Below are 14,949 nucleotides of genomic sequence, written 5' to 3'. Positions count from 1 at the left end.
AGAGAAAATGTAATTTCAAGAGTTACAAGTTCAAAAAACATTCAGCTCTTTCCAGTTCTCAGCACCTTCTCTTTTGTCCTGCAACAGCTTCATTATTTTCTTATTCTTTGCAGTACATGCCAGTCTTTCTGAATGAAAAGAAACCCTTCCACATTAGTCACAACAGGAAAACGAATTTTGCTTTGCAGCTGGTGAATGAAGATTATCAGAACTTTTATTCACACACAGAAGATAACAATATAATAGCTAAGGAACACTGATGAAATGCTGTGTTTACTCTCATTTATCAGTTTTGCAAACTGCGACTCGTACTCAAAAGAGCTACCTAATTCATGACAGCAGTAGTTCTGTTTGGTAAATTTTGTGCCCTAAATTAAACTACAATCCAACAGATACCGGGGGGCACATGTAGTGTTATACTTAATACTTATTTGATGCTTTGTGGAGCTATTTTATGATAGGAAAGCAAGAGAAGATGGGGCTTTGTGCTACTTCAAAAGACATCAATATGTTCAGACGAAATAACCAAATTTCTTTAGATGCCAAGTCTGACTGAGGTCTGAGAAAAGCAACTCAATAAAAAGTCCTAACCATAATTTCTGCAGCTAAACTCCACAAAGGAATAGAGTCTTATTAAGTGCTGTGCCTTGGTGTTTAAATCAGTCATTTATAAGGTTTAGCCAAATCTGGAATTACTAAAATGGAGGTATTTCCTACAGCACAATATCAGTCTGTGTGTCTGCATCAGCTTCTCATCATCTAACTAGAGGAATAAATTATGCAGGAAAATAAAAGCAGAATCTGATCCCTTTTCTTGCCTTATTTTAATTTTAGTTGCAATTAAAGGAGTTAAAGCCCTCTTAATAAAGAAATGTTTAAAATACATCAGCTAGATTTATCTTATTACGGTTTTGACAACAAGTCATGTTGTTATTTACTGCAGCATTCAAAGATCCATTTGACTTCTTAATCTTGCATAAGAACTTTCAGGGATGTGACAACATGAATTTTCTATATAAGGCAAATAGACTCTGCATCACAAACATTTTTGACACTTTCAAATGCAGTTTACAGCCTTAAACAGACATTCCGCTTTTCCCACCCACCCACCATCATCCAAGGCCTAGAGTCACCAAAGTTTCAGAATTAAGAGTGGGAGTATTACTAATCTAGCAGGTAAGGGCAGAGCTCAGTGACCTGCTTGTTTGTATGTCCATATGTATGACAGGTTATGGACACACATCCTTATTCCTGTCTGTGATTCTCTCTGGGAGTGCCCTCCTGACTTCCCTACCCAAACCAACCACATCAACTGACCTGGGGTCTAACAGTGAATTTTAAGTAAGAGCCAGGAACAGCAGAAAAGGCATATATGCATATTGGAGAAGTCAAGCAAAGGAGGAAATAAGGCATAGGCTGAATAAAGGAAGCACTGGAGAAAAAGAAATTCTGCATGGGCAGATCCTTAGCAGGTACTTAATTCCCGTCAAAAGGCAAGGGGGCTGGTTCCTAATTATTGCAAGGATCTTGACCTTAGAGTCTCACAAACTCTTCCTGAACTCATAAATGGAGGCATAAAAGGAGACAAAAGCCCCTACCATCCTGGTCCCGGGCAACACTCCCAGCCTTAATCAACAGAGGGCAAATCAACTTCCTACATATGTTTAGATCAATGGAAGAACAGGGAGCAACATTCCGAACTGCCAACTTCCTTTCCCTAGTTTTAAACTCTGGTTTATGCTTCCCAGATTTCCTTGTGTTTTAGCTGCAGTGATATTTCACCTTGCATTACTTAAAACCCAAACCATTCATTCTGCAAAGAGAGGTGTCTGGCTGCATGCTAAATCACCTCTCATTTCTCCTGCTTTCAGTGAGTTTGGATGAGGTCATTTATAGAGGTTCTTTCCAATCAACATTTCTAAGATTCTGTGATTACTTTGATGCGTTCTTATGATGTGAGATGACCCATTCCTATCTGCACTCCTTTATTTTATGAATAACTGAAGACAGTAGAAGAAAACTCATCAGACTACAGGACAACTAATTCTCATCTAATAACAGAAACTTTATTAACTCATGGAGCCCTATGCTGGCCCTCCTGGTGAATAAAAACAGTCAAGAAACAGCTGGTGTTTGCATGCAGAATGTGGATTAGTTTGAGAGCATCTCCATTTCTCTGGCTCAGCACACAATTGGAATGAGTTTTCATTCCAATTGCAAGGGAAAGTTACTAATGCAAAAAGTGGCGCAATCTAGTATCAGTAAGAGATTTATACATCAGATCCACTCAGATTAGGCAATTGTAGACAGCAAATCAAACCTCCGTTTTAGGAAGCTGCCTCCAACACAAGGAGCAATATCCTGAGGTTCACGTCCCAGCTCTGTGATGAAGATGCTGCTCCCCTGTCCCTGCAGCTGTACCTGACATGAGGAAGCAAGCCTGAAGGCCCTGCAACAAAAACGCTTTCAATACAAAACCTCTCGCTTCATAACCAGATCTTGCAATCCTCTGAAAGTTTCTCTCATATAGCCTCTAGTCCCTCTCTGTCTCCTCACTTCCAGCACCTTTACAGGGCTGTGATCTTCAAGCACTGAAAAGACATACCCTTAATGCTGAAAAATTAAAGGCTTGCATGTCTGGAACTCACGTGGGGGCTGATGCATATAGTAAAGAGTGCAAAATACCAGGGCTTTGAGGAGGTGGTGCAACAGTCTCCTCTGTAATATGTACATACACACAAAATTAGACCCACAAGTGCATTTTCTAGGTCAACTTCTTCTCCCTCCTCTGCTCTCACCTCCTCCCTTGAGTTCTCTTAATTGTTCTGGGAAGGAATACATGTTTTAAAATGTATCACCAAACTTCATCTTATGAAAACATATTGTCCTGGTTATTTTATATCCCGAACTACTGTGTATGGAATATTAGTCCTCAGTTAATTTTGCCAGTGCAAAAATGGCCTATGCTTTCTTATGCTGTCAAGTGTTTAGTTGCTACACAGCTAATTTATTATCTTTCTTAAGCTAAGGACCAGGAACCTGAGCAGAAAGACTGGCACAGACAAGGGAAAGAAAAAAGTAGGAAAAGTATATTTTATAGGTACAGTGCAAAACACTACTACAGAAACACTGAAAAGACCTTCTCTCACAGCTCTGCAGATTGTTGTATCCTGAATTTCATGCAGCTCTACAGCACTTTGCCTAATTTATTGTAGACTGCAGAACCTGGGATATAATGTGCAGTTTGAGAGCCACATGGCCTTCTGAACTGGGCTGAATGCTCCTCCCAGTGATCAGCCTAACCACAATTCCTGAACACTCCCAAGATTTTCATGATGCAGTTACCAATTTGCCTCCTTGCAACAGGTATACTTTCATCTGCTTTTCAGCTTCCTTCCTTGTGTATCATCCCCTTATGACTATTTTTAAATAATCTTTGCAAAATAAAAACTCAGCCAGAGCTCTGGATATCACTTCTTCCCTTCAGCAATTTTATATAATAAATTAGACAATAGTAGCATTATCTTGGATGCAGGGAGGTAAGAGCCTGTCAGCACTTTCTTTTCAAATCCACTTTTGCAGGGACTTGCAAATCACCTACAACAATCTGATACGGGAAAAAGAGGGGATGTGAAACCTCAGACCTGAAGGATGAACCTAAAAAAAGGATGAGTAATAGCATTTCAAGGTGTGCCTGAAAGAAAGAGTGAGGAAAGAGGGACTCAGGAAAAAAAAAAAAAAGGAGATACTTTGATTTTCAATAATGTAATTCCATTTTCACTTATATCCTCCCCATCTTTGCCTAACCATGGCTTTATGTTGATCCTTAAACCAATTGTATTTACATGGTTCATTTCACTTCCGTGCTGTTTACACACAATAACGATTAATTCTTAATATTCCTCTGAGGCAGGTATTATCAACTTGATTTTCTAGAAAAAGATGCAAGGCACAATTTTCCTCAGGCCACAACAGGAATTCTATGTGAGAGCCAGGAATAGAAATAAGGAGTTCCCATTCCCTGTCCTAAATCAAGGTCACAGAACCGTCTCTGGCTCAGTCTATTTTCTCAATGTTTTATGGAGGTGACTCTCCTGTTATGGAACTATGCTTTACACAGACTGGGATTTCCCTAGAATGTGTACGAAGTTCAAGTCATCTCACTGCCAGCCACTGACAACACCTCTGATAAATAGGGTAAGGGCCAGGGCATAGACAGTTTAACAATATACTGTTCACAGGGCTGTTATAAGCCTTACAAGGTGATGGGCAAGAGTGCATTACTCATTTAAATGCCTTTTTTATCTATGAAACATTTTAATTCTCTGAATTTAGACTCCTCTTCCTACTTGAAGCACCTGTGACTGGTAAAGGTTAAGTGGTTAAGTAGCTAAGAAGGCAAGTATTGGAGGGTGGAGCACCTCTGTGCTGGATACAGGGTCTCTGAGCTCAGCACACGCTTCTCACAGTTTTGGGCTCAGACCTCTAACCCAGCACACCTGGGTACATTCCAGGTGGACTGGCACATGTGTGGTGGTCACAGGTCCAGATGCACCCAGCCTGACAGAGCTGTTATGGTTAGATAACTTTGACCTACTGGTTACATTTGTCAAGATAAGAGTGGCGGAATCACGATTGAGCCCTTATGCTACATCAGCTATGCTAAATGCACCAGTTTCTCAGCATGACCCTTGGTTCTCAGGCCAAGTGGTTGGGAGAGGCCCACATCCATGCTGCTACTAAAGTAGCATCTTTAATAAATGAACACAAGATGTGTTTCATGCTCTCAAATATTACCAAAAGGCAAAGGGCAGGGGTGGGAGGTGTTTGAAGATAGAGGTTTGCCTGTAGGCTGCAAGTAATCTCCCCTGATGCAGCCTCATCCATACTCCCTCTTGGAAGAGGTTCCTGGAGTGAACAATCCTTCAAGCTACATCTACAAATTGTCTTGAAAGAGCTTGAGATCATCATAAAATTCAGTCTAGGGAAATATCTAACAATTTTTCAATATGGAAAATCAGGAATTGAGTACTTGAGTATAATCATTAGTCCTCCTTGTCTTAGAAATATAGGTATATTCTAAATATTGGCAGCTGGTCCAAGGCCTGAAGTTACAAGCCTGTTTCCATAGGGGATGAGCTCACATCCTGCAAGTAATGTGTCTACATTCCTTCTCAGGCAACTATGTGCTGGCACAGGCTCTTTACCACATCAGACACATCTACAGAGCCTCCAGGTGATTCACTGTGTGGACTTTGGTGCTGACAGCACCTTATGACTTTCTGAACATTCATATTTAGCATGTTTCATCTTAATTACGCTGAACAGCTGTCAGCATCTCCTAAAGGAAATCTCCCCAAAACAATCTGTCAGGATTCTCAGAATCAAGGTTTCTGAAATGTCAGTTTAAGGAAAAAATTTAAAACTGTCCTGTTTACCAAGAGTCAGTGTCCCAGAAAACCTGCTTTTCTGGCTTGGTGGGGATCATTTGAGTAGCTAACAGGTGCAATTCTTCATTGAAGTTGGGTGAAGATTTTTACTTCCCAATTTTTACTTCCCTTTTACTTCTCAGAACACTCAAGAGCTAAGTGACTCAAAAGAATAGCTCAAGCTGCCTTAATACTTCATCAGATCATTCTGTGCCATCTCTCCTGGGATTACAGATCATTAACTTCTAGAGGGAGTCAGAGGAATTCCCATCAGTAATCTTCTCATTGAGGTTTCCATTACATTCAGCACAACCCCCAGCAAGGCTTTCTTGACAAATCCTGTCCTTCATGTTTATGAATTCTATAGCAAATGCTTAAAGCTGAAGGAAGCACAATCAAAAAAGTGAAAACAATAAATATACATATTTTATAAATGAGAATATTTCTGACAGCTACACTGGAAACATAAAAGCTACTTTTCAAAGATCAGAACTGTTCAGTGACAGTTTTCAGTTCTATTGCTATTATCACTTAAATATATTTATATAACACTTCTTTATCACCATTCTCTTCTATGACATCTCTTACAGCTAAGATGAATGTCTATATATATCCCTCTCTTACTCAATAATTAGTTTGCAAAACCAAGCAGCTCATGTAGCTGAGCACCAAGTCATTTATATTTGAAAGTACCTCATTTTATGTAATTATTATGTATAATTTGAAGCAAAAATACATCAAAAAATTTAAGTGTCTGAGCAAACTCTGAACTTCTTCCATGTGTTCAGTAACCCTTAGCTATGTTCCTCCTGCCCTACTTTTTCCACAGGTAAATTTTATTGCAGTGCTTAAGAACAACAACATTCAGGTCCTCTTTATTGCTAGCTGAAAAAAGAAACCCTTTTCCCACTATGGCTGTATGGTCAAAGGTACAGTCCAGAGGGCATTCACTGTGTCCTTTAGCTCCAGGTGAATTGTAAGTAATTTGGAGTGGTGAATATCAGACTCCACTGCTGCACTACCAGAGAATGACTTGTAATGACAGAAGCATGACAACAAGATGGGGCTGGAACTAGGTGATACTTTAGAGTCCCCTCCAGCACAAACCACCCTATGATTCTATGACAGCAAGCACTGTGAGCCATCCAGCTGTTCAGGGATGCTAAGAAGATATTCTGGCAAAATGTGGGAAAAAAACCCCACTGATTCAAAATGATGCAGGGATTGGGGATCTCACCTTCAATAGAACTTTCTTTCAGTGCATAAAACTTTTAAAAACCAAAACAAGACACCTTAATTTTAAAAAGCCACTTTCAGCATTGATTTCTTAATTTAAATTGTCTCAGGGTATCTCCCACCAGGCACCCACTTCTGTCACAGTGTACAGGGAGCTTTTGGACACAACAGTGGCAGAAAGTGAAACACAGTACCCTCATACAAACACAGATATTTTTAACACCTGATGTTGATGCTTGAGAAATGCCTCAACATTTCCCTCCCAGACGTTGGACAGCACCAGTGGGTGACAGCTGGCAAGTGAACTCACTTCAATAAGAGAAAATGAAACACTCGTCCACATTCCCTGACCAGTGACCCAGTAACTCCTGTGTGATTGAGGGCATGAGCCCAAACTTTCAGAAGATTCACAAAACAACTTTTTACCATTTACAATCTAGCCAGACTTCACCAGCTTCCTTTTCACCTTGCCTCCTCAGGACCCTTGCCCAGACCACTGCCTTCTTATCCTACCCCTAAGTTGCTTTCTCTCCATCACCTGCCTTATGTCATTTTTTCCACGTGCCCCACCTGAACCTTCCTGCTGCTGCCTCCTACCTCTCCTTAGGCTTCTGCCATCCTGTGTCTCCTGTAATATCAATTTCTACAGCACCTGTCTGAGTTCAAGTTAAGAAACTCAGGATCATGTACAATGTCACAGTTTTCTCTGATACCAGAGTTCCTCTCAGTGCTCCTCAATGGTGGGGAACAAAAAGTTCTGAAAAGTAGGATCCACTTTATACCTTTTTCAATACTGGGAGGAGTTCCTGACAGGGTCCCACAGCCTCGTAAACTGCTACTTGCTACTCAGAAGATCTTGGACTGGTGGCCTTTGAGTAAAACGTGTAGTTGTTCTTTTCCCACACTGATGATGGGTGGGAACTGCTGGAGAGCTATCACTTCTTCAGCCAGAAGTGGTAAAGTGCAAGGGGTTAGTGAATGCCTGACAGAAGTAAAAAGATACAGCCAGGTAAGTTTGCTTGGGTTTACACCCCATGTCCAGCTTGCATATATGCAATGCCAGAGAAGACAACTCTCCCTGCCTTGAGCATTGTGCACAAATCCGCTGTGACTCAAGTGATCATGCTCAGAGCCTCTTGCCAATGGCAATGCTGCATCTCTTCTGCAGCTCCTTCTATTGCTGAGCACTTTTAGTTAAACACCACAGCAGCCTAACAAGAATTATTCATGGAAGTAGGTTTCTTAGTGCTGCTGTCAATGTTATGCATAGCAAGTGGCAGCAATGTTCCAGCTGACTTACTCTGCTGATTGTCCACGAATAGGCACAAACTATTTCACAGGGTTCTGGAACCCTATACAATATACCAGTCTCTACAGATGGATCACAGAAGTCAACATGACCATGGATATATTGCATTTTTACATCTCTCCAGTTCTGGCCCCCAAAAAATCAGAAATTAAATACATCAGTGGAGTCAGAGTTCAGGTACACAACAGCAAGCAGCATGAATGGATTCACAGAATGAAGTGCTGATAAGAAGGGCTCAATCACAGCATCACACCTGTGTTTTGGGTTTTCCTTTGAAATAGTGTTAATCTGCTTTTATAAGCTGAACACATGTAAGATTTTGCAGAATACTTGGTGTGTTTCTGCTTAGTTTCATCAAAAAGGCATCCTGTTTCCACACCCCAAGCCTACTCTGTAATGCAAAACAAAAACAGGATACATGGGCAGGGCTGGGAGATTATTGTCAAAAAATCATTTGGAATTTGAGTGAGTGTTCTATCTAGTTGCACTTCACCTCTGTGGGTACATCAAGAAGCTAAAGCATGCAAGGCCTTAAACAGGTCTGCTATGGATCATACCTCATTGGAGAAGTACTTTCCTGGAATCTCTAACTGCTGCTCCTTACACTAGCCAGATCTAAATTATGACAACACAGAGAATATTCTCAATTAAGAACTAAGTGGCACACCAGAGTTCCTTAAAATACTAATAATACCAGTACAGAAAACTACTAGTTTCCTAATGGTTTGATAATTATAAAAAATAATAAATAGGAATGTCAAGATATTCAGTAATGCTACTTAATGTTTGTCTTAATAATAAAATCTTCTGCAATCCAGTAATTTTTCAAAACATAGAAGTTCTGGCAGTTGAAGAAACAAGTGGGTTTACTTGCATCCTCACCTTGGATAGTGGAATATGCCACTATTTGGCTGTTTCAGCTAAAACTGAGAAATAGTAGGAAATAACCCTTCCAAAACCAGCTGTTTTGCTGGAGGACTGGTTGTAATAAACGTGCTAGGAGGAAAGAGAGGAGACAGGGAAGAGAGGTAAGTATATCTTATCTCTTTAAAAAGAAATTAAATTATGCTAGGACAGATATAAAAATAAACCTAAATCAAAAAGAAAGTAGGATTAATCAAAATAGCTGGTCAAGGTCAACAAACAGAAAAGTCACTGGAATATCCTCAATATCTATTTTCAATATAAAGAAGTAAAAGAGGAAAGGCAGAATAACACTTCCATCTGAGAGTCAGAACTGTGACTGAAATATAATTTAAGAAACATATCAGTCAACCTGAAATCCCTTCCCAGCACTCTTAATAAGAGCAAAATGAACAGGATATTGAGAGGCAGGAGATAACTCTTCTGCAATACTGAACAAACAATCCAGCAAAGTGAGTAAGCATATACTGACGTTTTAGCATGCATTTAAGTTTCAGCATCTTCAGTAAGAATCTGATATCTGCCCATGCACTCCTCTCGATGGAGATCCACAAACGTGGGCCTGTCTCACACACAAGCCTTCCTTCAATCTGTGGGCATCAATCTGTCCAGTAGCTGTGGAGCTTCTTAAGGACTCAGGGGAGAGGCAGTCATGTGCCAACCGTGCAGGATGGTGAACAAGACAGTTCTGCACAGCACCTCCTGTCACCTGAGGGCTGTGTTTCACAACTGCTTATCCTGTTTCTGCTTCAGCTCTGCACTGCTGTGATGGGAACACTGGTACTTCTCTACTAGAAACTGAACAAGTCTTCAAATGTGTTAAAGTGCAATTGTGACAATTCAGGTAGGCACTGACCCGTCTTTCAAATTAAACTCCTTTGAATTGTTTGCAGTTTAAAAGTCAAGGATCACAAAACTGGACATCACTGGGAAATCAAGCTGACAAGCAAAGCTTCCCACAGGCACAGTGAGAGCTCCTCCACTGACCTTCTTTGCAACACATGGTGTGGTAAGACGTGCACCCTCTTCCTGCCCCACCACACTAACTCCCTGGCACCACCTGCTAGGAATGAGAAGACAGTAAAACTATAGCATGGGGAAATGATAAAATGGGTGTGATGGCTCTGAGGTGGCACATTTCTCTCACTCACTTCTCTGACCATAGGAAAAAGAAGTCTGTATGTAACACAGAATTAAAAACTGCAAATCAAAAGTGTAAGCAATACTGCAATTTGCCCTGTCCTTTTGAAAGGAGTCAGTTTTGTAGCACTAGGAGATATTTGCCTACTTTGAATTCCTCTGATGCCTATTCCACTATCTTGGTATTACACTCTGAGGACCTATTTTCCCCTCTGTCACCCAGAACATAAAGTGTCATTTCAGGATATTACACTCTTTCCTGTGTTAAAGAACCACGTGATTCTAGAAGTCATAATATTGTGAGCATGCTTAGATCCATTACTTCATGTCATATGACTAAAACATCTCCTAAAAAGAAACAGTCTTACTTCTTATTCACACTTCTTTGGTTGTTAACAATGGATCTGCACCCATGAATCTAGAAATCTAAGTGTCCAGAGCAAAGAAGTCATGAATTCATATACAGGCTGCAGAACAAAGAAAAATGAGAAAAAGCTATTTGAAGTGAGCTGATTTCTGTACATTTACCAGTGTATCTCGTGCATGCTTGATGGTGGTATCAAAGGGAACTAATTGGACACATGTTGAACCAGCCCAAGGTAAATAAGTTCACTTGAGCTCCTTCTCATCTCCCTGAAAATGATCACTATCCCACACATCCACATTTCATTTGAGAAGTAGTTCATACATCACCACAAGAAGATAAAACATTGACTGTGACTAATGTAATAAGCCTGAAGCACTAAAGAAAGATTAGGGGAAAAAAAGTTTGGAATTTATGATTTTTGTTCTCTTGCTTCCTCATAACAGGATCTGAAAATCTTGAAAGAACTTAAGTGCATCAAAGAATAATCTTTGAAAATCATGCTTACAGGCAGGAATACAAATTGGATAGTAGTCCCTAGGCCACTGGCCTACCTTTGTAGAAGGGTGGCTTATATTTAATTTCCCCTGACTAACAATTCACCTTTATGAATTAGAATTTAACATTTGGAAACAAGAGGCCTTAAGGTTTGAAAGTTAAAGTAAAAAAAAAAAAATCTTATAAAAAATGCAAATTAAAAAGCTTCTTATCTGACAAACTCTTAATGCTATTTATATCACTAGTGGCATCATGACACAGCAATTAAATTATAACCCTTTCACTAAAAGACCATTTTTTTGCCTATTTAAAACAGAAGGGAAGAAACAAGAAACTTTAGTTCAAGAAAGCCTCAAGTAACCAGACATATAGGCAGGCCATAGTTAGAGGAAAAGCAGAAGGTACACAGATAATTTGCATTTGACTATAACCAAGTTTGAGTTAGGGTATTACACCAAGCAATACATGAGCTGTCATTAACTTCTAGCTGATATACATTTAGGCAGCATTGAGTCATCTACAACCTAGTCCATAAATTCTTTTCATTTTACTTAGGCTACTCTGTCAGACAGGAACTCACAAAGCATACTGTGTTCCCTAGTTTGTGGACTGTATAACTAAAATTTTATTTTGGCAGTTTAGCTATTTTTAAGGATTAGCAAAGTTCAAGTATGAAGTTAATGATTTTAAGTAATTACTAACACTTTTTTTTTAATATAACTGCTCATTTCCTACTCTATTTAGACATAGAGGAACAGTTTTAATATCATCCACTATTTAAGGAGAGCAAGGAAAAGGAATGGGACAAAATATGTAATCCCCCTGTAAAATCATTATGATTGACCCAGTGATCCAAGAACCAAACTTTTTCCCCAAAGACAATACGTTTTAAAAACATGTCGTGAATTCTGAATTATTTCAGTAAAATAACAAACATTGGTTATACTCAAATGTCAATCCAGGATGTATATGGGGGAAAATAGAGTCCAATCCAACACCATTGTTAAAGAAATTGGGATGGGGTTGCATTACACAGCCAGGAAAAAAACTTCTCTGGCTAACTGCGCCACCTTATGATTTAAATTTAAATGGAAAATTAAATGATTGTCCAGTCCCTAGAAGAAAACACTTACTCAAAGATATTCCTCTAGACCTAAAAATGGGATCGGGAGCTTACTTTCTTACAGAGAAGTGCAGGGTTGTATACTTCAGCATTGCTCTTCTGGTTAAAAACCATGTCAGCAATATAAATGGAAAAAAATACATTCAGTCTTGCTGGATTGTGTTTTTGTAATAACAGTATACACATCCAAATCAATAAAGCCAGGCAAATAGCAGAGTAGTGGTTTAGCAATCTTAGCACTGTTAGCTAAGTATACAATGAACTCTAAAACAAATGCTTCATAATCCGTAATTCTCCCGTGTAAATCTCTGCTGGTATAACCCTGGGAAATAAGAAAGCTTTACTTCTGATTTTTTTTTCTCTAACGTTTAAAGCATACCGGCAGTAAGCCCTAATTTATAGCCAACAGATCGCAATTTGCACTGAAATCTCTAGTCAGACATGAAATTAAACAGCACAGATATTCAAAGGAGTTACAGCATGCATTTAAATACATTAACCACATCCTACCTTGCATCCAAACATCAACGATAAAGTGTTGTTGGTGCATGCAACTTTGCAGTGGCAAATCATTGGTGTAAAGCAGTCAGGATCTTTAACAATAGGGCACATTCCTTTAGTGCTGCAGTAGTGGCAGCCTACTGAAGGCTGAAAACAAGTAGCTAACACAGCACATGGAGTGGCAACATATGCTGCTCAACAGCTAGCTTTCCTCTTGCTGGTCAGAAGCAGCCTGCTTGAATCTCTACCGGGGTCCCATTCAGCCATCCCCTTCTTTGTTGGTGAATCAACGATGCAACAACGATCACGGATCTCAGGATTTCCCTTCCTCTGGGAAATTAGTTTTTACATCGGGGAAGGAAAAAAAAAAAAAAAAAAAAAGAAAAAAAAGGGAAAAAAGAGAGAAATGGAAATGAGGGGGACTAGCAGGTGTGGCAGTATTAGCATGTAAAAGGATGTAAACGCCTACTCATAACAATCACATAAGATTGTCATGCTAGCTGAAGTGGGCTGAAATTATTCCATCGGAAGAAAAATACTGCAGCTCCTGATTTGGTAAAAAGCCAGTGAGTTGCTGCAATACATAGTCATAGTGTGGAGAGAAGAGAAAAAAAAAGACTTATCTAAGAAGCCAGGATCCTCAGCCTTTATCAATATGCATTCCAGTAAGGATTCCCTTCCCAGCGCCTCCCCGTGAAAAAGAATCAAATCAGTCGCAACTCCAGAGAAGCGATGACCTTTGCTTTCCCCAAATAGACGAACCTCAGCAGGAAACAAACTGTACTCAGAGCTGAAAATCACAGATGCTGGGAGTTTGTAATAAGAGAAATACAAGCAACATTTATCCAATCCTGGCTTGCCACATGGGAGCTTTCTCCAGGCACAAATTTACAAATAGACAGGTTGAAGGATTGCAGGAGACACTGAATAAAGATATGAAGTTACACGGAAAATGCACCAGCATGAAGCTAAAGAGTCAAGCCTCTTTCAACTCTGCTTTGGAGGCAATGTAACTGTCTCCAGCTAGTACTGCTATCCTGCAACCTGCAAACATCTTGCTGTAAACCAGAAAAGCAATAATTAAAGAAGAAGTTTGGGAACATAATACTCGTTTGGATTCTGTTACAGCTGTCACTGCTCCTTCAGTTAAAGCAACACCAGCTGAAAATGCATAATAAAGCGCTTGGATGAACAAATCACTAGCTGTGCTTTTTAAGAGGATTATTTATATCAAAAGTTGGATTAATGTATCCTCCAGGTTTAGGTTTGGTCCTGGCAGACGCAAATACAAAATGAAAAGGCCATGATATGGAAAGTAAAGTGATGTCCTTAATGATTTCACAGCTGATAGCAGAGTAAACCAAGCAGTTGTTCCACAGTGCCCTGACCCTGCTTTTCTGTGACTCACTAAGCTCTGCCCATCAAATTAGAAACTCTTTCTAAAGAAATGAGAGCAGCTTGTCTCCCTGGCAATTGCAAGTGAGTTCTTAAGTCACAACTGAAACAGTTTTCTGTAACAAACCCGAAGTAGAAATTTGTTATACAACAGAACAGAGAAAATGGCAAATGGAGGTCCCGGTGTGAAGCCAGATCAAGCAGTACAAGAGGATGAATAGCATAGGATTTTTTTTATAAAGCTGCCTGACAGACCCTAACTTAGGCAACCTGTTCTACTATGATTTTATTTAGTGTTTAAATAAGTATAGATACATGCATGTGTGTGTATGCATATACCTATACTTTAAGTAGAATTTCATCAGGATAATTTACCCTTGCTTTGCAGAGTTCAAAGCCACAAAACAATCAATTTCCTCATCTTTGCTCCTACTGTTGCACCATACACTAACTTTATTTTATCCAATTTTGGTGTGCAGTTAAATTCCAGCTTGGAATAATTTTTTCTGATAATTGTGTCTCACTCTCTATTTTTGAATTTTGCACTCGCAAGAGCCCAAGCTCAGTAAAATTACAGCAGTTTCTAGATGGAAGTGGCAGATAGAGCTGTTCCACAGTCAGAGTTACAACCCAGTTCCATTTCTGAGGATTTCTTTTTTGCAAACAACAAGCTCTTACAAACCATTGTCCTCAATTCGCTCAGCTCACACTTCTCTCCCGACCAGCCCGGACATGAGCCCGTGTGCCATGGGAGCTCACTGCATGGATGCCCTTCAGTCAGCTGTTCCATAACCTGAGTTTGTGTGACCCAGGAGCCCAAAGTGACATTGCAGCAGCACTTCTCTCAACAGTGACTGAGCCTGTTTAGAAAAGTACTGTAGTGACAAACAGCAGCTGTAACAGTGCTGAATCTTTGATCTGTTTATTCCTAGCTTGCCTATCTTGTTATTAAGCTATATATTATACAGATTTTTCTTTCAAGCACTGTCTCTCGCATAACCAGCACTGGTGTAAATATAGAAAAGCGTAG

At 39.7% G+C, this 14,949-nt stretch overlaps 1 protein-coding gene across 4 annotated transcripts in view; it reads right to left on the bottom strand.

Moving 5' to 3' along the window:
* LOC131571971 (disks large homolog 2) overlaps positions 1-12,635 on the bottom strand; it is a 620,230-nt gene extending 607,595 nt beyond the window's left edge. For all 4 annotated transcript variants that reach the window (XM_058824787.1, XM_058824783.1, XM_058824784.1 and 1 more), the window contains exon 1: positions 12,534-12,635. In XM_058824787.1, the coding sequence (XP_058680770.1) occupies positions 12,534-12,635 (102 nt within the window). The remainder of the gene's footprint in view (positions 1-12,533) is intronic.
* Between the last annotated feature and the right edge of the window lie 2,314 nt (positions 12,636-14,949).

Source organism: Ammospiza caudacuta, chromosome 2, assembly GCF_027887145.1.
Source record: "Ammospiza caudacuta isolate bAmmCau1 chromosome 2, bAmmCau1.pri, whole genome shotgun sequence".
Lineage (NCBI taxonomy): Eukaryota > Metazoa > Chordata > Aves > Passeriformes > Passerellidae > Ammospiza > Ammospiza caudacuta.
This window is presented reverse-complemented; position numbering and strand designations above follow the sequence as displayed.